This window comes from Catharus ustulatus, chromosome 2 (assembly GCF_009819885.2).
Source record: "Catharus ustulatus isolate bCatUst1 chromosome 2, bCatUst1.pri.v2, whole genome shotgun sequence".
In the NCBI taxonomy this organism is placed as follows: domain Eukaryota; kingdom Metazoa; phylum Chordata; class Aves; order Passeriformes; family Turdidae; genus Catharus; species Catharus ustulatus.
The window spans coordinates 113,811,514-113,837,838 of NC_046222.1; the positions used below are offsets into that span (position 1 = coordinate 113,811,514).

Here is a 26,325-nt window from a genome sequence, read left to right on the forward strand (position 1 = left end):
ATCTATCTATCTATCTATCTATCTATCTATCTATCTATCTATCCATCCATCTATTGAAAAGGTAGAGCAAAGACTGTGAAGTTGAGGAGTAAATAGCAGCATGTTAACAAGGCAGACAAAATCAAAGAGAACTAATTTTCTCCTCTGCCCAGAGAGCAAAGGAAACACACTGGCCAGTCCTTAAAATAAGGATATTTTGCTGAACACACGTAAGGAAAGCATTCCTGAGCCACTCAGGAGCACCAGGTTTTATTGATGGGATGTTAGGAGTTGTAAATCATGGGGTCACAGGTGTGGGGGAAACAGTGGAGCTATCCTCCCTCTGGCTTTATTGAATTCACCAGAGTCATTATGGGGGGCTGCTGAGCTGTGTGGATTGTACATTCTTCAGGGAAGCCTTCAGTACAGCAAAGCACTGATTGACTTATGTAGGAGTGAATCCACAGTAACTCGAGTCTGGGAGAGTAGATGTGGGATGTGTATTTATTTCCTCAAGTGAATGAAATCAGGAAAATCCCACCTTCTCCTTCACTGTGTTATCGAAATAGTCAAACATATGCTGGTTTTGCCTTTGTGTTTTATTATTTTTCATCACATTATTTCTGCCACCACAAGGTAGCTCAAAGGCAGCATCGTGACACAGCTGAGTGGAGTCTGGGTATCAAAGCCTACAATTTCCTAGATAAGGGAGATGTGTGATCAGCCTCTCTGATGGGAACATACACTTCCCAAAGCCTCAGAGAGGGCTTTCCTAACATTATGCCTGCTGGCAAGGAGATTATGAAGCGTTGGACTGAATCAATCTGGTCGGAAGGTCCTGTCAGGGATGAGGCAGGAAGCGTGGGGAGCACAAGAGGTTCACAACTTCAGCAGGAGAGAAAACCCCACACCAGGAGGGCTGAGGCACTGAGGTGATGCCAGCAGTTTGGCCAGAGCAGTTTGGCAAGGATTGCTGGGGAGATGAGCTGGGTGGGTACCCAACCTCCACAAAAACTCCCGCACCTTTTATATAACATAATTGCGTGCTTTATTGATATACACAGTAAAGCAGTATATAATACAATAGTAAGGCATATATTTGGTGAAATTTGGTATGTTGTGAAAAAAATGCAGTAAAACAGAAGTTTATAAAAATAATTAGTAAATGTTACAGTGTTGGTGTTAAAACACAATATATTATGATATCCAAGTAATAAACCAGTACTGAGTAACGATGAAATAACATGCCATATGGTATTTATGTATTCAACTACACTGATTATGTTGTACAGTTTAATACTTTGTCATTATAAGGAATATGAAATAATTCCCAAATTATGCTTAAAAAAGCAGCAATAAAGCTTTCAACTTTTTAAATACTTTTTGACAGACTCACTCCAAAACTAAGATCTAGAAAGTAAAACAAACAAAACAAAACCCTGATGAAAACAATCGTGCAACCTGTTTTTCCTCCACAATTTTTCTGAAGAGAAGGTTTAATGTATAAGGGGGGGAAAGAAGAAACCCATCTCTTTCTCAAATTGCAATTTAAACCTTCTGGTAAAAAAGGCCATGAGAAATAGTGAGGGTTTCTACTGTAATCAAGTGTTAAAAAGCTCTTTATTAGGAAAGCAGAGGTTTGGGAGGGATTGTACTTTTTTTGTAAATAATTAATGTTGTTATTACTTAAACAATGAGACCTGGTCACACAATGGACACGTGGTGGTGATGTAACATTGTCATACGTAATTGTCAGGAACACCACAAAACCAAAGTGAGGTAGAAATAGCATGACTAGCCATGTTCAATGTTAACTAGCATTCAAAATAAAATCTTTCCCAAGTTTAATTACACTTCATACAAGAAGAGGTAACAGATTTTTTTACTCTTGCAATATAAAGTCAGATGGTTGTGTTTCTATGTATTTTATGGTAAAATTAAAAGCTGGTTAAGAAAATGAAGTGGTAAAGCTTTTGCTGACAGCACCTCATACCCAAACCTCTCTCTCACAGAGCTGCAGTCAAGCTGGCTAACCTGTTTCTCTATCAGCTCCTCTTTCTCACCTTCTAGTTAATTGTGCAGGGGTTACTTGTACAGAGAAACGGGGAAGAACAAAGCACCAGGGCCTTTGTTTTGGTGATAAATATTCATGGAGCAGTGTGACTACCTTCACCTGATCACCATTCCAGGCAAGAACAGCAGTAACTCTTCCACAGCCTTTCCCAAAGGTGGCTTGCAGCACCACAGCTCCTTGGGACCGGCTGCTGCAGCAGGATGAGACAGTGACAGTGGAAAGCTCTGGGTTCCTCTCCCAGAGGAGCTCCGTGCTCACTGCCAGCACTGGGAGCTGGACAGAGCTCTGTGGGTACCCTGCTTGTGCTTGGGGTCAGAAGTAGAGCCACAGGGGCTGGGGGGAGCATCTCCCTCTCTTCTCTCCTCTGCAGCAAAGGTGACAGCAGGGGGAGAGCTGCTCCCAGCCCTGGCTGAGCCATCGAGCCACAGGGTTCAAAACAGTAAGGCAATGTCTACATTCCCTTACTAAAAGTACCCAGGAATTTAGTCAGCAGAAGAAACACTGGAACACAGGATGGTCGTTAAATTCCTTCTTTCTTCTGAGTTTTTTCTTTTTTGATTGTTTTTTTTTTTTTTTTGCAGGCTCTGTCATGTAATGTGCTCTTTCATTTAATTATTGCAAACCAGCTGTGTAGTTGCTAGTTGCTGTCCAAAACCAGGACAGTAAGTCATGTAATTCTTAATTTTATTGGAAAGATAAACTTTCATTGGAAGTTCAGGTTTTTTGGTTATTTTTTCTAAGCCAGCCCTAGTCAGACAAAACCAATGAGAAATGTAAGGTGGCCATTCTGTTCTGACTGCAGGAAATACCTTTTTTTTTCCTTTTTGATAGGCAAGGAAAAGAACACAGGACATGAATCTCTCTGATGCTGTTACAGAGCTGAAATGAAACTAAACAAATGCACTGCCTCAGTATATTTTTTTGTGGTTTTTTTTAAGGGGGTTTCTATAAACAATTATTTTTATAAAGCACACTTTAGTTTACAATCTTTCATTATAACTGTTATAAATTTTTTTTAAACAACCCGAAATGCGTTCCATATAAAGAAATGGCAAGTTATTTAGCTATCAAGATTTTACATGTAGTTCTCTTATAATTTTTGTACAATTGCATAGACGTGTAAAACCTGCCATTGTTAACAAAACAGTAACAGACTTAGGAAACTACTGAAATCTACAGTATAGTACCACTACCCTTCACAAAAATATAGATTTGTTTTCTTGTAAACTCTTACAGTCTAATCCTCTTTGTAGTATGAATATTATAAAAACCATGCGGAACGCCTGAAGTTGTAAAACACATCTTGCTATTCTAACACCTTGTCGTCGGTCATCACGGTCACTAAGGTTTCCATTGCTCTTCCCAGGTCGTCTGCCATGTGGAAAAGGCTCCCTACATTGTGGCCTGAAAAAGAAAGTCAAAGAGGAAATTAAACAAAGAGGATGTGGCAGCATGTGGATAGGAAAACTTCCCAGATGCCTCATTCTCCATGTGCTGCTCGCTGCCATTCCCAGAAGAGACTTTGAGAAGTCTCTTGGATGAGTTCAACAGGTTCTCATTAACAAAGCTGCCAGGTTTGTACAACACTTTAACAGCAGTGCTGGCTTGAATGGCTATGGCAAACCACCCTGAAAATAAGCCATCACCCCCCATGGTGATGAAGCTCCAGCATTATCAATGTTCACCAAAAGCAACAATTAAGGCCATTGACATCACAGAAGAGCTTCTGACTGCAAGTGTCTGAGCATCCAATGTTCTATCAAGGAGAAAAAGAGAAACAAACATAGCAGTAATTAAATAAATCACTAAAGCCAAGAGGTCACAGCAGGATACCTGCAAAGATAGATGTAATGATGACCAAACCAAGCAGGCTCAGTTCATTCAATCATTTTTAAAATATCCTTTCCTTTTTGGACAGCAGTCCAGCACAAAGATACCACAATTATTAGTTAACAACTATGAAGGGGTTCACTTGTGCATTTCCCTTCACCCATAACCACTCTGAAATCCTAAGAAGGTGTAACCACAACCTCCAACACAGAAGTGATGAATAAACACACAGTACAGTTCTGGAGATGAAACCTGCAACTTCTCACACTCATGTCACCAGTGCAGCAAATGGTGATGGGTGGTAAGAAACGGCTTCATCACAATCAAAGACCAAATAAACTAAAGGATGGGGAGACTGAATTGCCAAAAATTGCCATTTTAGCCCCTGGCATGCCTTGTCTGGTCTCCCACTGCTGTTCAGGAAAGTGTCCCTCTCTTGCAAGTCCTGTGTGAGATTTTCAGACCTCTGTGACTGTCTCAGATGCCCTCTGGCACCTCAAATGACAGAGGTTTAAACAGTTGAACCTTATCTGGAGTCTTCCTCCTGAAAAAATATGACTGAGGAGGGAACATGACCGAGATCTGGGCACCCTACAAGATGAGCATCCAAACCAAGGCCTGAGCGTTCAAGCTTTCTTGCAAGGACAAGGAGGAACGAGCAGACAGAAGGTCTTGAAGCAAGCAGAAGGGAATTTTACTCCACACAGCACATAATTGTATTACTGAACTCATCGCCACAGGCTGATGTTGAGGCCAAACACATAAATGAGTTAAAAGAGGAGTTAGAAAATAATCGCTGAAGAAAGATTTATTTAGATGCAAAAAAGTGCACGTGACCTCCAACTCAAGAAGTCTCCATGCTGCAGAGTGCCAGCAACTGAACATTAACAAGAAGTGAAGTATTACTCGATAAAATTGTACATCACCCTGGCCTGAGGGGGTTTGATTTACTCCCTGGGAGCACTTGTGATAGAATATTCATCTGGAAAAACACAGGAAGTGCAATGCCATCTGCCCACAACTCTGGTTCTCAGAAATGCTCTGCATCAGTCTGGATGCTGAGTTCTCACCACGGCCCTTTAGGAAGGAGCACCCAAATGAGGGAAGGACGTGACCATCCAGGACACACCTTTCCTGCAGTCCCTTCCTGAACAGGGCTGGAGCCTGACTGACCATTGCACACCTACATGGTGGCTTCCCCTCCTGACACAACTGCAACAGGAATGAATTCCTGAATTCCTGTGGGGAAAATCAGACTCACCATCCTCTTCCCAATGCTCAGATATTGTGGTAGTCATGCACTGCTGACACTTCTAAAGTAACTAAAAGCCTGGAGTGATATTAGTTCAGCAGCTTTTATGGAATAGAAAAACATTACTTTAGAGCTATTCAGAGAACCATAGAATGGTTTGGGTTGGAAGGAATCTTAAGAACCATCTAATTCTAACCTCCCTGCAACTCACTAGACTGCTCAGGATCCCATCCAACCTGGCCTCAAACCCTTCCAGGGGTGGGGCATCCACAACTCTGGGCAACCTGTGCCAGTGTCTCACCACCCTCAGCTAAGAACTGCTTTCTAACATCTGGTCTAAACCTGCTCTTTTTCAGTTTTAAACCACTGCCCCTTGTCCTATCACTATCTGCCCACATAAAAGTCTCTCTTCCTCCCTTCTACAAGCCCCCATAAGGTACTGGAAGGTCTCCCCGAAGCCTCCTCTCTTCTCCAGGCTGAACAAACTCAGGAGCTTTTTTCTTCTGGGGAACAACTACCACCCTCTGCATTCAAATACTAGTTTTATTTAAAGTTGTTAGCTTTTTTAATTTTATTTTTTTTTAAATTTAACATTGATGATACAAAGCTAGGCTGGATCTAAACAAGAACTATTCAAGAAGCTGCCCACTGGACAGTGAGCTGTGCTGTGACACAGCTTGCCAGACAGCAATACAAAAAAATACTTGGTTCTGGTATCTGGTGACAGTTTGCTAACTGCACTAATGTGCAAAGAAACAGATGCATCAATCAGCAATTTCATCCATACATCACAAATGTATAGCCATCCTATTCATCTGAAGCAAAACCTTGTAATTTCCTCATCAGCATGACAAGTAACTGTGTATGAAAGATTCCTGCCAAGTTTTGGTCAAAACATAGTTTATTTTAAAGTAAATGTATCCTACCACATTTATTTTAGCTCTAAGGGATAATCTCTGTCACTGGAATCATGCAGACTGAGATCAATCCAGCAACTTACACCATCACAAGTGAAAATCTGATGAAGCCATATGAAATCAAGAACAAATGGGAGATGTTGGTGCAAACAGAAGCACTGAGTTGCTCTACTCACCTGAAACTCTGCTGAAACTCCATGACTTTATGGGAATATACCCCCCTGGTATAACCAGAATGATGCTGTGACTGGGTAGCCAGCCTGCCCATGGGGTCAGGGCTCACATTCAGATTTGTTCTGACGTGTTGTTTCTAGAAAACTCCAGGGCTCTTCAGGATTTAAACACTGCTCATTCCCAGGAAGACTGATCACCCTTTTGCAGGCTTAGAGCAACCCAGACTGCTAAACTGCATCCTCAGAAATAATACTGTTTTATTCTGCCAAAAATGGGCTAGGTCTAGAAATAATAACTTCAACCAAAAACATACTCAAAAATCCTTGCAGATGTATGCCACAGTAGGTATAAACTGTTTGTAGTTCAGGCAATTAGAAATCCTTATGGATCCACAAATCTCCAGGTACTTTTTAATGCCTAAAAATTGCAGACATGTCCGATAGTACTTTTTTTTTTCTCTGTTAATTGATATCATATTTCTGAAATAACCATGCTTCAAATCTCCCTCCTCAAAAGCTGCACAGATGTGTGCTGCAGTGATTAAGGTGACACAGCTCCCTCTCCCCCACAACATCCAGACTCCCTTTCCAGCAATTTCCTCTGCATAAAAACTGAATACTCGTGTCTTCTCCAGAGCCATCTGAGGTTAGAGCTCAGGGCATGACCACAAAGCACTGCTGACTGCAGTCTGTGTTGACAGCTGGACTGTAAATGCAGCAGCAGGGGGACCTCGGTCCCTGGGACAGCCCTGGGATGGCAGGATGGGCCAGAGGAGCAGGTGATGATGTGCTCCAGCCACACAACTGGCAGACCCTCAGCTGGGTGTCACTGCACTGCCAGCAGGATTTTTGCCTCTCTTTGACATGGGAGTAACAGCCAGGTCAATTGAGACTGCAAAGAGCTGAGAACAAAAGACACAATGATTTCCTGGTACTGTATGAGAAATGAGTGCACTCCCTTCTGTCATGTCTGTACCTAAATTAGTGCTCAAGTTCACTGCTTCCTCAGGGCTGTGCTACTGCCACTGAATGCTGCTCACTTGTCCTCTCTAGTACTGAAATGTAGGACATTGACATTTTTAATTAAGAAGCAAATGAGAGAAATACTGTCCTAAAAGCACTTAGAAAAATAAAAATCAGAGCTTTCCATTATTATTCACATTTCTAAAGTAATACTATCAAAGAAGGCATTAATTCTAGTCTTCTTTTTTAACATTAAAGCTGAGAAATTCTTATCCATGCTTGAGGCACTGAAAGGTTGAAAAATGCTGCTGTGTAAGAAAAACAACTAATAGACACTCTGAAATACAGTAGTAATGCTCAAAATGAACATGGACAGTATTAACTTCAACTTATAAAATCCACAGGTGCCATGTGCTTGGAAAGCAGAAGATACCTATTTCTGCAGACACTACCTACCTCACTTCTAGTCCCACAGAGAAAGATGGGTTTCACATCTGCTGAATTTGCTTTACAGACTCTAATGGAATCAAGGCCCATGGGTGTGGGCACAGTAAGAGAATACCAATCTTACACTACAGCTTGTCAGGGAAATAAATGTGGAACATTCTGACTTGAAAGAGGGGATGGAAAGCAAATTGAGAAATCCTAACACAATGCAGGGCCTTTTCTAGCAGAAAGGATTTCTAACCCTTTCCTGACAAAAGAAAAATCCTTCCTGTTGGTGACTTGGGTTTTGGTACCCTTATTCATATTGAGTAATGCCACAAAATCCATGGGATTACACACAAAGACAATACCAAATGTGAGTAATGGAATCAAAACCTGGCCAGGTGGGTTTTAAACCACAGGATCTGGCTTTGTACATACAGACTCACACCCAAAGCAGAAGCTGTTCTATACCTTGGCTCATATCCTTCATGAGCAGGCGAACAATTGCATTTTATATTCAGCTGTCCAATTTCCTAATGTCCCTCTGGAACCATTAGTGAGCATAAACTCAGCCAGAGAGCAGAGAGTAGTTTACTTCAATAAATTTTTTAGGGTTAGACTGCTGGAATCAGATCAGGTGGAATATGCCAATTTTAAGGGGTTTTTTTTGTTGGTTAGGTTTTTTTTGTTGTTATTACTTGTACTGATTATGCCCTCTGCAGAAGAAGCCTTTTTTTTGAGTAATATGCATAAGTATGAATGATGATAGAGGAAATCAATGACCTGTTTTGCTAAATGGGAGAACAGTTCTCAGAGTATATGAGCTGAGAACAAGCAGGGCTGAATGTGAAGTATTTTCCATAAAATTTGTGGATTGGTATAGTCTGCTGATGCCATCTCAAGCACCTTTTTTTGATCCATATGAGAGGACCTGCCATTCAAGGACAGACTTAATCTGCACCAAAGATTTTACACCTTGAAGTAGCTGAACCTGCTCCAGCACCTACTGCCAAAGCAGAGAACCTCTGTATTTCAAGGCACCACATCAGGACAAATCCTGGCTCTCCCAGGGCACCCTGTCAGTGACTGGGGGTTCACAGCAGCTCTGCTAAAACCCCAGTGCCCTGTGTTTCCATGAGCCCCTCCCTCTGTACCAGCAGAAGTTTGCAAACCAGGTTACCCTTCAATTCCTGCCTCATCCACACAGAACGTCGTCTGTGCAGAAAAGGTCATTTCACAGCCACTGCAACTGCACTCACGCAGTCTCTGAATATTTTATCTTTAATAATAATTTTCACTAGAAATTCATCTTTCAAACGCTCTATCTGGTTGGCGAGTGAAGAGCAGCTTCACAGAGGAAAAATCAAGGCTCTCTGGAAATGCTTTCAAAGCAGCTGTGACAACACAGTGCAAAACGCTTTCCTCCATTAATGAGCAGTGACACACAAATTCCAAAACCTATTTTGCATCAAACCAACCATGTCTGAAGTGCACAGTGAAAACCACGGCCCATTTGCATTGCTGAACACAACACTGTGGAGCTGGTGAATGTTAGTAGCATTCTTCATTCTGCAATAGTACATCAGGAAATTAAAACACCTGAATCTCTTATACCTCTCAACTCTCACATTTCTAAAGAAATATAAAATGACTTTTTAGTCACTGGAGATGATGGTTGGTGTACTGGCACATATATGTAAATACAGCTGAGCCTGCAAGCAGAACAGCAAGAGACCCTGGTCCCCCTGTTGTGCTTACACACAAGAGCAACAGAACATGAGTCAATGACTGCAGCATATTTGCTGACAATATTTATCATTCATAGGCTTAATTTCAATGTATTATTTTCTCCTCCCCATTCCTGATTTTCCACCTCTGGGAGTGGAAATGCAGATCCCTGAGCTGACACTGTCTCCACTGAAAGTTGAGAGGTACACCACCTTCACAGCACACATGGGCAATGCACTCAGCAAAACCAAACAAAACCCAAAGCAAAACAAAACCACCCCCACCCTTCACCAAACCCAAGCAACCCCGTGCTGTGTCACACACATGCTGGGCACAGAAAGCAAGCTGTGACAAACAGAAGCCATGGCAGTGAGCCTGTGTCTCACTAACCTCTCTCACTGGCTTTCCAGGGGCATTTCTTCCTTTAGGAACAGAGAGAGGAAGTGGAATAAATATCAGAAAGAAAGGGAAAAAAACCACACATGAATATATATTTTATACTGTAAAATACACTTCAATTTCCATTTAGAAATTTAACATTAAAGAATGCATTTCTGCTTACACAAAGACTGAACGTGCACTGAAATCCACTGATGATACTGAGCTGATTTATTCAACAACAGTTCTGTAACCTGTGGCATGGTTTAGCCTCTCAAAAACACTTGAGAAACTACTAACACCAACTTAAACACCTGTCAGTTGAGAATAAGGACTGCAGACCACATCTGAACTCGCTTTCTGAGCATCCTAATTAGAAAATTGGAGTACTTCTAGCAATCAGTGTAAGTGGTAAAAACATTTTCCTCCAACATCAAATTAATTTACCCAGACACTTTACATTGCATTGTGGCCTATGTACATGCCTATGTGTACACACACATTTCACACCTCCAGAAGTACACTGGAATGCAACATGCTCACAATCAGGATAAATATATTGCAAAATATGTTTGCAACATGCTGACCTGCAAGCATGGTAAAACTGAGGGGGCAGAGGGAGAAACAAGAGAAAAAAAGTTCAAGTAAAAAAGGGAAAAAAGAGAAAGTATTTAATCATTTTCAAGTATGTACTACCAAAATGGAGTCAATAATGGGCTTAGCTGCAAAGATGGTTCTAACAAGCTTTCACAGAAGCCACACTTTGATCATACTGATTTTTCTCAACACTCCTCATATCATATTTGTTCTCAGAAAAGGAAAGTCAGGTGTTAATCAACAGCAGAAACACCCCTTTGTCCACCTCTCCACCACACAGCCAGTAACAGTCTCGCTGTCTCCAGAAGCAGTGTCCCACTGTCACTGTCACACTGCTGGCAGCTCTGCCATGGCCAGGTCCTAGTGAGAAAGTCACTGCAGCAGATGCTGTAGGATGATCTTTGCCCCAGAGCTGCTGTAAATGATGCAATTTTACATGATGTGTGGGACATTGGGGAGAGAGACAGACACATTTGGGAGAACACTGCAGTCAGCATAACAGTAACCTAACTGCTGTCGAGTTTTGCTCTATGGCAGCCTGCAGGAGAAGGGATGAGAGGCAATAAACAGCTTTATGGGTATTTTACAAGTTGCAGAACAAGGGCCAACAGCAGAGCAAGGCTGAGCAGAGGCAGTACAGGAGGAGAGGGCAGAGGAAGGAACGATGGCATCAACCAGCATGGGTCTGAGCCACAGCTCCCACAAACTCCAGGCAATGGAAAGGCTGGGGAGCCTCTGAAGGCCTGGACAGCAGAGGTTACCATTTACTGAACAGAGGAAGTTTTAGTCCCTTCCTGCCCCTCTCCCCAGCAGCACACTTCCTATTATAAATGATAGTAATAGGGTCAATTACAACATGCTCTGCACATGAGTTTTTATTCTGCTAAATGAAATCTCGACTCCAGTGATGTCTGTACCACATGTGCTGGTGCAGAGAGGGTCACTTCAGTTCTAAAGACTCCACCTCACAGGCCTGCCCAACCTTCTAGGACTCACATGTGTGTCTACACAGCCTGAGACCTCCTCTGGCACTTTCATCAGGAGCCACAAATTCCCTAAAAAATGCTTTCCAAAAGGGGAGATGAGAATATCTCACCAATATCAATCATGTAACAAAAAATCTTAGGAAAGTAAGATACAAAATCTATTGCATACTTTGGTCATTTTCTGAGGAAGGGCCCCAGGGTTTAGGTCAGTTTAAGTATTCCAGAAACTGCAGCACAGTACAGCTTGGTTGGAAAGAGTCCTGGGGTAGGAATGGGACCCAGAAGGAGATTAGCTGGGATCCACAGTTTAGCTTGGGTCAAGCAGAGAGAAGGAACTGCCTGCAAGCAAAATAGTGGAGGTCCTAAGAAATGCCTTCCTGTCGGCACAAACACCTACAACTGCAGCTACACAGTGTTTAATTTAAATCTCCATGAGACAGACTGCATTCTGCTTGAAAATGAATGCATCTAAAGGTAACTGGGGTAGCTCAGCAGCACACAAAACAGCTGTGAGGACAGTCTGTGGTGAGTAATGAGCCCTAGAATTTGTTAAATGCAGCAAAGATCCACGCTACTACAGCAACAGCTAATTTCTTCTGGAGGAAGATTAAAAAGGGTTTAATGGATTTTACGTTATTTTCTTCTTTGCATATGAATGAATGCGTGTTTCTAAGTTTTAAGGCAGGGAGTATGGTTTGGCATAAATTGCAGAGGAAGAAGATTGTCTATATTGCTGCAGTTCTGAAAAATTGTGTTCTGTAAGGCATCAAAATACTGATATGCAATCCGTGGGTGCCTAATTATCTATTATTTCTGCTCAAATGAACATTTCCTGCCCTTACAAAACAGAAGAGGTTTTTTTGTTTTTTGTTTATTTTTTTGAAAGCCTCATGGCATTGCATCACAGGCAAAGGTACACAGCAAGTGACCACATCAAACCTGAGAGCAGAGACACCACCAGAAACTTCATGCAGGGGCATCTGCAGATCCAGGTCAAAACAGAGAGCACAAAACAACTACTGCACTGCCCCTCTCACTGGGCTCAGGAAAGGGACAGGTTGTACAAAAGAGAGATCTGGGTCTGCAAAGAGTCTTTTTTTTCAAAACCAAAAAGAAATCCATTGAAGTTTTATTAAATTCATTACCATATTCTCAGTTTACACCAGAAGTGGGCATTATAAAACAGGGAAGACCTAGTCCACCCCATCACCATCCCATCTGCAGAGAAGCTCAGCCAGATCAGTTCAGCTGTGCAAAAGAGGAGCAGTAAGGGACCTCAGTCACCTGGGCTCACTGTGGTGGGATGCAGGACCACGGAACAGAGAAGGTGACACAATCCAGGAGAGGCCAGGGTATCACAAAGGGAAGAGTATTTCCAGAATACTCTACAGTACAGTACAGTAACTCCAGGGTACTCTTTCACTGACTCAGTAAAGTGTGAAAAGAAAAAGTCTGCATCATGAGACCTTTTGCTGTCAGAGTAATAGAAACTATATTATTTGCAGTGCTGAAAGTTGCTGGCTCCACTTAGGACATTAGTCCCATTCATGACAGAGCCTGGCTGATGCACAAGTGAGAGGAGAAGATGTGACTGGTGTGTTTTAATGTGACTGAGATGAAAAAAAAACCTACTAAAAAAGGGTGCTACTCTTAGTGCCATTCATTTGCTGCTGTGGGAACTTGTAATTTCACTGTACAACACCACAACTGTGTTAAGCAATACCATGTGAAATTGTGAGGACCAGTGTCTGTCCAAAAGTTCTCACACCATGCCACAGCCTCTTAGCTCTTTTAAGCCATCCTGGTCTCATTTATAACCAGTTTTGGCTCCCACTTCATTACCCCCAGCAGGGTCCCAGCATTGCAAATCTGTGAAGCTCTCTCACCAGCTTCAGTTAGTTCAAGAACTTCTGCCCCTAAATACCTCTCTGACCTTCCTTCACAGAAAGCATTTGCCACGAAACCATAAGTGCAAAACTCAGCCTGGTCTACCACAAGGGCCACCTGAAGTGGTGTAACTTGTTCATCCTCAGTGCTGCAGGAGAAATGAATTTGGCTTTGAAAATACTGGCCTGCCAATCTTACTTTCTAACTGTGAACCAATTCCCTGGAGATTTAGTAGTTTGGGCACAAATACAGCGTGAAAATGTTTTCCTCTGTGGCCCATTATTGAGCAGGGTCAAATAAACCACTGAGGTGGCATTTAATGGTAGATTCCCACTAAATGTCAGACCTCTGGCTTTGACATCTGTTTTGAGTTAGCACAGCAGCTGTTTGAAGCAGCTGCAGCAGTTGTGAATTTGCTGGGAGCAGCAAAGTAAAAGAGGAGTGGATGGGGAACCTTTTAGATTAAAAGGAAAGAAAAATTCCTTAAGGACAGCAATCATCAGGTATTCAGCAGAATTTCTCTCTTCAGAAATGAAACAGCTTTGGGCACCAACAGCCAGCTGTTCAAGGAGCAGGAAAGTCCTGTTCTCCTTAGGAAATGCCAAGGAACTGCCAAAAGATGAAACTGAAGAAACAAACAAATGAAAAACCCTATAAAAGGTATAAGGTACATAAGGTGTTGCATCTGAAGTCTGCTTGTACAATCTATGACACAATCTATTTTGCACTTGCTTCTCTAAAATATATTAAAAATGATGTTATGAAACCTTGATGCTCTTTTAAAAACAACTTTGTGCAACAAACGCTTGAAAAATACAATCTTCAGGAATCTATCTCCAGGTGAGTGACAATTACTATTGCTTTTTATTGCTTTGTTTCAGAACTCCAAAATAAGAGCCACTACTCCCTTTAGTAAACTACTTCCCAATCTGAACAAGTCCTACTCTCAGGTGCTTTTGACAATATTTAGGCTAAAGTTGTCTGTGATGCTCAACTACACATTTGTGTACCCAAGCACAGAAATTCAGTCCTTTTCTCTCTTCACTGCTTGTTCAGCTCTGAACTTTTCTCACAACCAAAGCCTTCAAAATCCAGTTTGCTTTTGTCATATTATCCTGAACTCCTTCAAATTGTTGTTATTCTAATGGCAATAGGACACCCAGAATTATGTCCCTGATTCAAAAGGCCTGCCACTCCCTATGCTGTGTCATGCTGATATTTAGCTTGAAATTTAACATGCTTATTTTTACAGGCCACAAAGAAAACATTATTTCATAACTTCATTAAGGTTGGAAAGGACATTTAAGATCATTGAGTTGAACTGTTAACCCAGCACTGCTGAGCCCCCACCAAACCAAGTCCCCTGGTACTGCATCTACATGTCTTTTAATACATCCATGGTTGCTGATTCAACAACCTGGGCAGCCTGTTCCAAAGCCTGACAACCCTTTTCCTGAAGAAATGTTCCCTAATATCCAATTTAAACCTCTCCTGGCACAACTCAAGGCCATTTCACCTTGTCCTACTGCTTGACACATTGGGAGAACAGACCAACCCTCACCTTGCTTCAACCTCCTTTCAGGTAGTTATAGAGTGACAAGGTCTCCCCTGAGCCACCTTTTCTCCAGGGCAAACAACCCCAGCTCCCCCAGCTCCTGTATCACAACCTATCTCTGAATGGCAGACTGGAATGACTGAATTTCATGTATCTGACATCAGAAAGAATCAATATAACAAAAAGCATTGTTTATAGATATATGCTATTGTTTGTTCGGGTTTATTCTCCTGTTTCCTGAACACCTGCTTGAGGGTAGGTATCCACACCTGTAACCTGAGACTCAATGCAACTTGTACTGGAAAGAAACAAAATTTCACTTGCACCATGCCTGAGTCCTCAGGCTGCTTTGTCAAATTGCTTTCACTCTTCTGCAACTGCACTTTGATCTTCTGGTAAAGATTAGAAGATTAGAAATCTGAGATACAGATTATATTTCTCCACAGCAAAAACGTTCTTGATTCAGTAGTTTGTTGGGACCAATCAACTCTGCTTCCTTTTCTTCTTCCTGCAGTCTTGAAAATTTTAAATCAGAGATCCCTGATGCCTGTGGAATCTGACTCACCACAGCACCTTTCATGTCACACTGAAAGTCTACATGAGGCTGCAGCACATCAGATGTTGGATGTAAACTTTGTGTAAGCAGGCATCAGTTGAATATAACTGAATTAGTAAATCAGGAAAAGAAGAAAACTTCAGTAACAGCAATTTACATGAGCTCTCAGCAGCCTCTATCAACCAATAAATGGAAATCCATTTGCACTGGCTGCACCAACTATTTCTTACAGAGAGCCTGACCATTCCTAGACCTCAGCCAAAAGGAATTACACTAACCTGGCATTCATACAAGTACATCAAAAGATATATGCAGAATGGAGAAACATAACTGAAGTCCTAATCTCTTCAGCTAAAACCTGGTACAATTCCTGAAAAACTGAACAAATTTCTCTCCCAGCTGGACTAATCTTTTTGTATAGCCCAAGAAGGGGGAAGTGACATATTCTGGCTCAGCCTGTTGGCTCCTTCCAGGCCAAGACCTAAAAACAAAGTCTCTGCTGGGCTGTGGCTGCTCCTGGCTGCTGCACCAGCAGCTCCTCTCGTGGCTTGGCTGAGGGGGACTCATTCAAAGGCTGTGCCCCCTCCTCACTCAGCCCTCCATCCAGCTGGAGAGCAGTTCTGTTCTCCATGGCTGCTAGTCAGACAGGGAAATACATAAGCTGCAATACCTTTTGTGGATGCTTGTGATTATTTACTATGTTTTCAACACAGTTACTGAATGAAGAAACAAAATAAGGGAAATTATTAGCTAAATTATCACACTTTGCATCATGAGAATGAAAATCTGAAGCTACAGCTTAATTTACAAAGTTAAAATATTATCTGATCTTACCAATTTCACTTCTTTTTCCTACTAAATTTTATATTCTCTCAGTTTGTTTCATGAAGCTTTGTATTTTTCACTAATAAGATAAAAAACATTTTCTATTCTCAGTGAGCAGAAGGTGATGTCTAACAGACTGACCTCTACCTATTTATTCCACACAGGAAATGAACCACTCTATTTCAAATATCTCATTAAATTTTGTTTCATAAATTGCTATTTCACAGAAAACTAAGCTTGTTTTTAAAAAGAAACACTGCCAGTGTCATCACCTATGAATACAAATTAGATATCACTGGGTGAATATGGGATACCTACATCCAGACACATGTGACTATGCAAGATCTATGTACAACATGTTTACACTAATGATGATCACTAATAAGACAACACTGTCTGTTATAACCTTGTGCACAGAGTAACTTTAAAAGTAAGTCAATTTTAACCTACATAGCAATATTAGAAAAGACTTTTCATCTGTTGTCTCTCACAGGAATTACCTAGGCAAAACAAGGGCTGGACATATGACTTTTTTATGTAATGTTGAGGTACAGCTGAGTGCAGTTGACAATTTATTGTATTAGACTGTATTCAGTGATATCTTTCTGAATAATTCCATCTTTTGATCTGTAGCATGAGATCTTAAACAGTTTATATTGACTTTATCCCACTGCTCACAGATGGTTTCTGGTGAGAGCTGAACTTGCTTTGAAAGCAAAGGATGGAGAAAACATGATTCCACTGAAAGTTTAGTACAGTGGTTAAAGAATTTATCTCCTAAAGAAGAACCCCAGAGTGATGTGTGAAACTTGTTCAAGGGCCCTGCAGGAAGTCTGTGCCCCCTTAAATCCACTTATCAGGCTGGCAATACCAGGGCTTTCTCTTGCCAAGAGGTTAATGGCTGAGCTTCTTTTCACAGCAACAGCCAATATCCCAAACTTCCCATCTCCTGCTAGGAATCTCAGCCTTTTTTCTTGGCAGCAGAGTATTTTCTTCGGGGCTCAGAGAAGAACTTATACGAAAAAAAGGTTGGACAAATAAATCCTGGTAATACAAATGCCTATTTTTAGCAAACAACAGGAATGAGAGAAATGGAAACACTGAAAGAAAGGCTGTGCCTGTATGAACAAGTGCAGCCTACACTGCACAAACAAGCACCCCACTAGTTCTTCCTCCATGCCTCAGGACCTGAGGGCTACATGGTTGAGAAGTTTGACTTAGAACTCTAATATTATTTCAAACCACAGTCTTGGAAAAGGATAAGGACAGAAGGAAAATGTGCTAAGGCATGTATTAAAAAATAAAGCATCAAGGGGATCAACGAAACAGAAGGAAAGCTGTGAAAAAAAGAACATGGCAGAATGGAAGCAAAGAAAATGCCTGGGGAAGAAAGAGTCTCACAAAGACATTGATTCATCCACATATCTAGCAAGGGTTACCTGTGGAGGTAGCTTAAGGTAAGGAGGAACAGGCTGCTCCTCCACTCTAAACAAGACCAGTTTCTCTACAGCTATTGTTAAAATGAAAACAAAGAGCAGCAAAAAGCCTGATACCAAAACACAACCCCCTGAAAACATCAAGGAACAGAAAACACTTTTATCTTCTTCCCTCTCATCTGCCACAGGCAGCAGTGCTCACCTCTGGAGCTGGGGAAGGAGTTGTTGAGCTGCTCCATCACTTCCTCCAAACCTGTGCTTGTGTCCTGGGGAGGGCTGAGCAGCTCATCCTCACCTGCAAAGCAAATCCACACCACAGATGAGAGCCTGTGCTAACAGCTTGTATTGCTCAAGTCTTCCTCAGAGCTAAGGCTGTTCACTCAGACAGATTTTCTGCTTAGTGTACAATAAAAATTTCAAAGGTGAATTTTGTTGACTGTTACTGTTCTCTTTCTTTATAAGGATCTAAGGAAAATTAAACAAGGAATTGGAGACAATTAATGCTATTTTAATTTGTAGAAAGGGATTTAGGAAATAATTGACTCTGGTAAAAGAAATAGGGTAAAATGTCTGCTAGGAGCATCTAGTTCTATAAATGGCACTTGTCGTTTCAGCCTCTCCTATTCTATTAATGGAAAAAGAAATTGCTGTTGTGAGTGCTGCTGTTGAGCAGCTTTCTAATAGTGCTGGGTTCATGTTGGCACTGCTTTGCCTAACTGTGCAAATCAGTAGAAACCCAGATTCTCATCTGCATCAGTATTAATATTTCTGACAGTTTAATTGCATCAGATTGGTGCTCCAAGAACACTCAATTGTACTGTAAAAGGGTTTAGCAGCAGTTTAATAAAGTGAAATACATTTCTCCCACTGAATAATTTCTATAACCTAATTATAGGGCAGCAGCTTAATGGGAAATTCAATACATTTTATTTTTACTGTATTTTTTTTTTTTGCTCATGGTTTCATATAACTGAAATCCATATGTTGTTTTTAATGCAGATCCTAGCCTCCAATATAAATAAGGCATCTGGAAAAAAAATACACCTAAAGGATATACTTTGAGTGAGATTCTCCTTTTTTACTAGACGTCTTTTATCTCTATTAAAACAGAAAAGCAATTTTGCCTGCTGTAATAACTGACTTACTTCTTTTGAAAATGACTTAATGACCCTTTATTCTAACTGTCTTGCCCTATTTGAGTAGGAAACTGCCTGACTTTCTTTAACATTTGCATTCTTTAAATGTTGAGGTGCTCCATGCTAGTGAAAAAAACTAGAAAAAGAGATACGAAAGGAGCATTTCATGGCTGCCTGTATTTAAGCCAGGAGTTTAACAAGAGTTATTTCTGACCAAGAGTGATTTTTCCCACTCCAGCAAAAGAAGTGGGATAGAGTGTCTGCAAGAAGCACTTAATTCATATAAATGATGGTCTTTGTATCAGCCTGTTTTATTCCATTAATGGTCTAAAAATAGTTGCTGAGGCTGCTTGCAGTTTGTTCGGCTTTTGAGCGGGGCTGGGTTCACACAAATCAACTCACACCATGAGCTACTTTCACATCAGGCATTGCACTGACAGAGGTGTCTTAGCAAAAGCAATGTCCTTGCAGCCTTTGCTGAATGTCAAGATGAAAACTCAAGAGTGAGATCTTGCTGCTTCTACCCAGGCTGAGGATTTTATCCGCCTGAGAAAAACCTCCTGGCCCTAAAGATCACAATAAAAGGGCAGTGGTTCTGCTCTCCTGGTCAAGAATTGAAGACAGGTACCAGTCTCCAAATGACCTCATGAGTGCTGATACAAGCTGAACTGCTGACCCTTAAAAAAGTTGTATTTTTTATTTAAAATGCATTATTTTAATTTTTTCACTCATTTGGATGATTTTTTTCTAAGCATTTTCTTGTAAAGGAAAAAATAAGGCATAAGCCAAGCAACTTGAAGTAAGAAGTTAACGACGAAGATACCATCAGAGCTCAGTCTCCTTTCTTAAGAGCCTTCCCCATTTGTGTTTCTACAAAAGGTATAGAGAGCTAAGTGAGTCTCAAATATTCTGATGGTACCTAAACAAATTAGAATCCAGGACAGCCTCTTGCCTCACACACCTCAGAGAACCTCCTCTGGTGCTACCCTGTTGGGGGAGAAAAGTCAAGGATAAGGGCTTTCCCACTGGGACTTCATAAGGAGAAAAGCAGAACCTTTCCACTTTGCCCAGGTGTACTTCAAATTAACAAGGAATAAGTTCTATTTGTAAATGAGGGTTTGAGTGGGTCACTGCTTTTACCAAAACACTGCTGGTGTCACACCTTTGACAGCAATCTTGCCTTGGGAAGGCAGAAAGACAAAAGTGCAGTGGATTTTCAAATGAAAAAACAACACAGGTCCTATTTTAAAGAGAAAAACATATAAAAGCTACCACTACCCAGCCTCATTGCCTGAGACACCTAGAGATCCTCAGTATTTTCTCAAAAATTATGGCTCCTTCATTCCTGGGCACATGGTTGCTGCATGGGAGCATTATTTACAACACCACTCTGGTTCCCCTCACAATTCAGGAGTATTTTAAGCTGTGCTTCAGAAAATTCTGAGCCTAGCAAGCAAAGCTTTCTGCTGTGAAAGGACACTTGACAAACTGAATTACTTGCAGTTTGTTAGCCTGGTTAGTAATTCTTTTTATAAGCTCCACTCCCTGCTGCCAACAGTGGCTCTGCTGAGTCTCAGTATGATCCTACTGATAACATCTCACTGTCCTCCCACATACTGGCTCAAGTGAACCAGTCAAATAAAATCATTTTATGTCTAAATATTTGCTCTAAAAAGTTTTACCAACTTATATGACTCTACTGTGTTAATCAATTAATTCCAGTCTCGTGAGGTAAATGGGAATAATTTTATATGGAGTCAAATGAAAATAAGTGTATTTTTGTATTTTGTCCCACTAAAGGATGAAATATAAAACTACAAGACTTCCAATAAGATGGCTGGGAAAGACTGTCTTTCTATCTTTTCTTTTAATTGCTTTATAATTAATGTATTTTATGTGATGAAATTCAGGAAATTTCTCCAGAAAGCTGATGCAAATTACACCACTACTAACACATTTTATCTACTCTGTGTATGGCATATATAAGAAAATATTTCCCACTGGTAACATGATTAGTGAAAGGTCCATTTTTTCTTTTTCCATAAATTCCTGTTACCTGTGATTGTACTCTCCCCCTCAGGATTTCAACTTCAGCATTCTTAAAGGTACTATTTAATTCACTTTTTTATTGCAGATTGTACAGAACCCATCTTGTTTGATACTGCCATAGGTTGCAATTATTGCTCACACTTGGAATGGAACAAAAAGCTTCCCCAAAAGCAGCATTTCCCAACACAACAGCACTTCAGACACAGCAGAATGTGCCTTCCCATTAAATTTCTCCCTGCCATTGACACTTTCACTAATAGCAGTGAAAAGCTCTCACTTAAGCCTTTCACTAATATACATAAAATAAATTTCTCCGTATGAAGCTGAATATTATCATCCGACTTGAAACATCATCTTGTTGAAGTAATATAAAGATGCTGAAAAGATTGATTGCTTTTTTACTAGCTGAAAATTCTTGCCACTTGGTAATAAATACTTACTAATTATGTAACAGACAGGAAATTAGGAAAGTGCCACATGGCAGTTACTAAAAGCACCAAAATAATAATTCCATCCTCCAGCTACAGAATATTATTATTTAACGTTACTCCAGAATTCTTATGATGTTCATTATCACATCTGATGTGATACTTAGAAAAGCCACTGGATGAGCCCTGCCTGTGACAGCTCCATCCTACTGATTGAGCCACAACATATTAAAAATAAGATCACACCATTTAACATTGGGATGACTAATCATACATTTAGTCTCTTAGCCATAATTAATATTATGTACATTTAAATCAGTCATGTCATGCTTAATAACTGAAAGTCAGTTTGCATAGAATAGTTAGCTTTTCAGTGGCATTTATTTTCAGAAGTCAAGCCCTGGCTGAGCTTTGTGTTTAGTATCAAAATATCCAAGCTACTGGATGCAACATGATCAAAAGCAAAGCCTGAATCATAATGCAGATGAAAAGTGTAAACAGCCAGATGACATCAAAGATCATTGCAAATGTCTACTTCATTTCATTTGAACTAAATGGAAAAGTGTTTTCTGTCTTTAAGGATTTTTTTTCCGGAAATGGGACATAATTATTTTTTGTGACAAGCTGAGCTTCGTTATCTTACCCATGGTTTCTGAAGTCTGGCTGCCAACTACACGAAGAAGCATTGGCTGACTGCTGCCTGACCTCTGCAAAGAGGTAGAAGGAGATGACAGTGTTGTACCATTTACCTTGGCATCTGCCTGTGGCTGAAATTGAAGAAAAAAGTAAGAGATTGCTAATAACAGCTCACTACTTTATATCTCTGCAATTTTTATTTATTCCATGAATATACACAATTTTCAGTCTGTTTTTAGGTAAATTTATCCATGCAAGCAATGCATTTTAATTCTGAATAAAACAAGGAAGAAGACTAAATAAGAACACTGAAACCTGATTCCACATCCTCACTTGCAGCCTGTAAAATGATTTTGTACTTTCCTCTGACTCGCCTCTAGAGATATGATTTCCTGGTATGTTCTTATTATTGATAACACTTCACACCCTGTTTGGAAAATTACTCTTCAGAGACCTAGAAGAAATGCCTGAGGACTCACCTGCTCCAGCAGCTGCCTCAGCCTGTGCAGCTGTGATTCCAGCTGTTTGTTGTGATCCTCCAGGATCTGCATCCTGGCTTCCAGGCGGCCCTTGTGCTGGCGAAGCAGCTTGGCTTCTGCAATGAGCTCGGCATCACGGGGGCTCTGCGGAGAAACCGGCATCATCTCCGGGGGGGACGGCAGTGGAGACAGACCCTTGTGCTCATGCTGCTGCTTCAGGCGGTCGTACTCTGCCTGCAGGTTCCTGGGGAAGGGACAAGGGGGCAAAAGCTTTATGGCCCCTGCACGGGGCAGTGACAAGGCACCTCCTCTCATGTGGTGTGGTGTGTCACCTTCTAGAGCTCACCTGCACCACCTGCCTGTCCCTCTCCTGAATCCACACACCTGGGGGTTTACTCCTTGCAGATCTGCATGGATCTGGTATTACATGGATCTGTGGTCAAGTTGCCTACAGGCTTGTCTTGGGTTACAACACAGGGTGTGATAAAAGGTATCTGTTCTATCACCATCTGTTGAGGGTGGGGGCAGTGATCCTGATCTCAACATCAGATATTCTGCTAATGGGCCATCCATTGAAACCAGGCAGGGCATTGTTCTTTATCTTTTCACAACCCATCCTTCCTCCAGCCAGTCATTTTCTGCTAATGGCCATTGAGTCCCACTGTGGGACTGATAAAATTACTGCATCCCATTGGAAGTTGCTCCAGCCAGGGGGAAGAGCCCAACATTTCTTACCAAGATAAAAACAGAGGTTTTGGGACACTAAGGGAGCCCCTTTCTCCACTGGACTCCAGAGGAAAACCAGATTTCTCCACATCCCCACTGGAGCTCCGGAGGGAAACTGCACCTTGTACAGGAGCACTGCTCCAACTGAGCCACATCTGTCACTGCAGGAGGATGCAGCCGCCATGGAATGGGACTGCTGCCAACACCCTGCCTGACGGGGTGTCAGGTGGTACTCTGACTTTGTCAGGATTTGGAGTTTGTTTCTTGTAGTACTGCATTTCTATTTTAATTTCCCTAGAAAAGAACTGTTATTCCTAATTCCCATATCTTTGTCTGAGAGCCGCTTGATTTCAAAATTATAATAATTTGGAGGCAGGGGGTTCACATTCTCCATTTTCAAAGAGAGGCTCCTGCCTTTCTTAGCAGACACCTGTCCTCCAACCTAGGACAAGGCTCTTGGCATCACCAGAACTCACAGCTCATTCCCTCCCAGGGCACTCACTGCAGGAGGCTTCAGACACCCTCCTGAAGCCAGGAATGTTCTGTCCTGAGCTCAGCCCTCCCTCAGCACCCTGCCCTTTATCCCTCCCAGCAGAAGTGGGACTGTCAGTTCCTTTCCACACCTGGCTGCACCTGAGAGGTCATTAGTGCTAAAGGAGGACTCAGAGTTATCACAGCACCTCACAAACACTAAACCAAAGTGTGTCACCTGGCTGGTCGATCTGTTTTATAGATAAGAGAGGTAGCCCCACCAAAAGTCAGAGCAAAACAGAACTTGGCTGTCAGTCTGGTCATATCACACTCCTCTCTTCACATCTGCAAACACATTTCCAGCCTAAATTATGAATTGAAGATGAGAATTAGAGACTCAATCTGTTAAACTGAACTGCACTCACTTTTGGGGCTATCATTTCCATCATCTTTGTCTTGACTAGAGTGCTACTGTCTAATGTAACTTTATGGCAATGCTAAACTTGTTCTTTAATTCCATAAAACTCCAATTTTACTTCAGTAAAACATTCCATAGATTAATATGATCCATTGTGTTCCACATGGAAAAAAAAATCTACAAAGCAGGGAAACCACAGAAGGTAAGAAACTGAAACCTTGTTAAAGATAACAGTCCAAAACTGCAAAAATAGTAACTTGTAGCAGAAACTTCACAGGCAAGGGAGGCCTAACAAACTGCACTGGGATTTTGTTGCTATGATGTTCTTTTACAGCTTCCCAGAGGGGGAAAACCAGCCCAACGCTTTGGTAACTGCTTACTCATCGCAAGCAGCGACCCAGATTTTACTTTTCCCAACTTGCTCTTATTTGAGGTTGTGAGAACAGACACCTTTTGCCAGTTCTGCCTGCAAACCACAACACACTCTGACAGTTTGGTCTGGAAGCTTAGCAGCACCTCGGAAACCTCCCAAAAAACCCACTTCTCAAAGAACATTATTGTGACCAGAACAAGAACTAAAGCAGGAGACATCACTTCACACGGGTGAGAAAGCAATGCCAAGGACAAAGACAAGCCACTGACTGTTCTTCCAAGGTCCCTTTGCTCCCCAGCAGCTGCATGATGGACATGTCCTAACCTGGGACCATGGCACATCCCCAGCACAATCCCTAAGGGATGTCTGGCCTACATGATCCTTCCTCTGCAGAAATTTTAAATTATTAAAATACAAGGGCTAATAATTTTTAACATCAGACTGTTCCAAAATTCAAGATTTCTTTCTTTAAAACTCACATGAAGAGGGACAACTATAGAGAGGATTTTTTTCTAATGAAGTTTTTTGTTTTAATGAAATACAGAGTTTCAAGTTAATGTAAATTATCTATTAAAAAAGGCTATCTATACTGGGAATAGATATTGTCATGTAAGGTATGCCTTCCACCTGACTTAATGTCTTTGGATATTTCTAGCTGAACAAACTGGTGAATAATTAATAAAAATACAAAAGGGAATAGGAATGAACAAGACAAGATGTTCATTACACATGGTGTTACTGCTGACTAAAGTTTATATAGGAATGATCATTAAGCCTGCTTTTCACAAGGTCCACAGATAGTGCCTATCACTACCCCGTGAGGAATTTCCCAGTTGCGCAACACAGACAATACTCTACAAACAGCAGACTCAAAAGTTTGAAGTGCTGTAAAGCAGAAGATAAAACATCACCCAAGGGTAAACTAAATAAATGCACTTGGTCATATTTATAACATAATCAGATACCTTGCTACATAGGAATCTGCAATTATTGCCTGTATCAATATACAGAAGTCCTTCCAGTAACAGTGGTATTGAAATACAAGTAAGGACCAGGGAGTATTTCAGATAAAAATCCTTTCATGTCTGATAAAAAGAATTTCAAATTTTTTCTGAAAGCTTATTAAAAAAAAGCATGTAAAAGATATTGCATATTTTCCAACCAGAGGTATGTTGGATTTGGGAGTTCTGTAATTAAATACTATAATACAGATGGAAGAAAGGAATGTAATTTTGAAGGATGCATGTGGGTTTGCCCAGTGCACCTATATTACTGAGTTTTTCAGCTGCACCTCTTCAGTCCAGCTACACAGTCCTCCATCCAGAGAACTGAGATTCATGGTAGCTCCAGAGTCATAGAGTGGAGTGAACACAATCAATAATATCTAACTGGGATCTAAACATACAGCCATGAAGAAGTGTATTAATATAATGGAAAAAGCTGAAAATTAAAAAAGAAGGAAAGAATTCGAAAACTGCTATAAGAATACCCTAAGAGAGAACAAGTGACTCTTATTCCTCCCTTTGGAACAGTTTTAAGCTGTATGGTGAAAAGGACTGTGAGCCAGGCACCCAAGGCACTGCCCACAGCCCTGAGGAGAGGCACTCTGGCACTTTCACCATAAAATGGGACATAAGAGAAAGGTGAGATACAAATATGCTCCTCTATAAATGAATGCAACTGAACAAGCACAGGCAGTACATGGAAACCCCACCTGCCTCCACCACAGCTCAGGCTGGGTGACATCTGGCTGTCACAAACAATGCTGCTGCACATACTGGGAAAATGAACCCTTCTTAAGTAAGAGAATTTTAAGAAAAAACCATATATTCCATTTAGAATGTTTGCAACTCTTTGAGGCATTTGTGAAGAAAAGTAACATAGGAAGCATGCAGTGTAACCTTGATTTATGCAACTGTACAGAGCTGAGTAGTAAAGAGTGCATGAATTATTAACCACATTATCACTGGCAGCATTAATTACCTGGTGACAGAAACCCTAGTGGACTCTGTTTGCTGAGTAGTTGTCTCAAAGGCAATTAAGA

At 41.2% G+C, this 26,325-nt stretch overlaps 1 protein-coding gene across 15 annotated transcripts in view; it reads right to left on the reverse strand.

Annotated features, from left to right (window-relative positions):
- Nucleotides 1-1,003: 1,003 nt before the first annotated feature.
- The window catches only part of DMD (dystrophin), a 1,072,200-nt gene continuing 1,046,878 nt past the window's right edge, over nucleotides 1,004-26,325 (reverse strand). For 10 of the 15 annotated variants that reach the window (XM_033051056.2, XM_033051052.2, XM_033051051.2 and 7 more), the window contains 4 exons: nucleotides 22,294-22,537; nucleotides 21,822-21,945; nucleotides 17,768-17,860; nucleotides 1,004-3,457 (listed from right to left, as the gene is read on the reverse strand). In XM_033051056.2, coding sequence (XP_032906947.1) covers nucleotides 3,360-3,457; nucleotides 17,768-17,860; nucleotides 21,822-21,945; nucleotides 22,294-22,537 — 559 coding nt within the window. In that variant the 3' untranslated portion in view covers nucleotides 1,004-3,359. Of the gene's footprint in view, nucleotides 3,458-9,735; nucleotides 9,768-17,767; nucleotides 17,861-21,821; nucleotides 21,946-22,293; nucleotides 22,538-26,325 lie in introns of all 15 variants that reach the window. The other 5 variants (XM_033051053.2, XM_033051061.2, XM_033051064.2 and 2 more) reach the window with 2 other exon arrangements.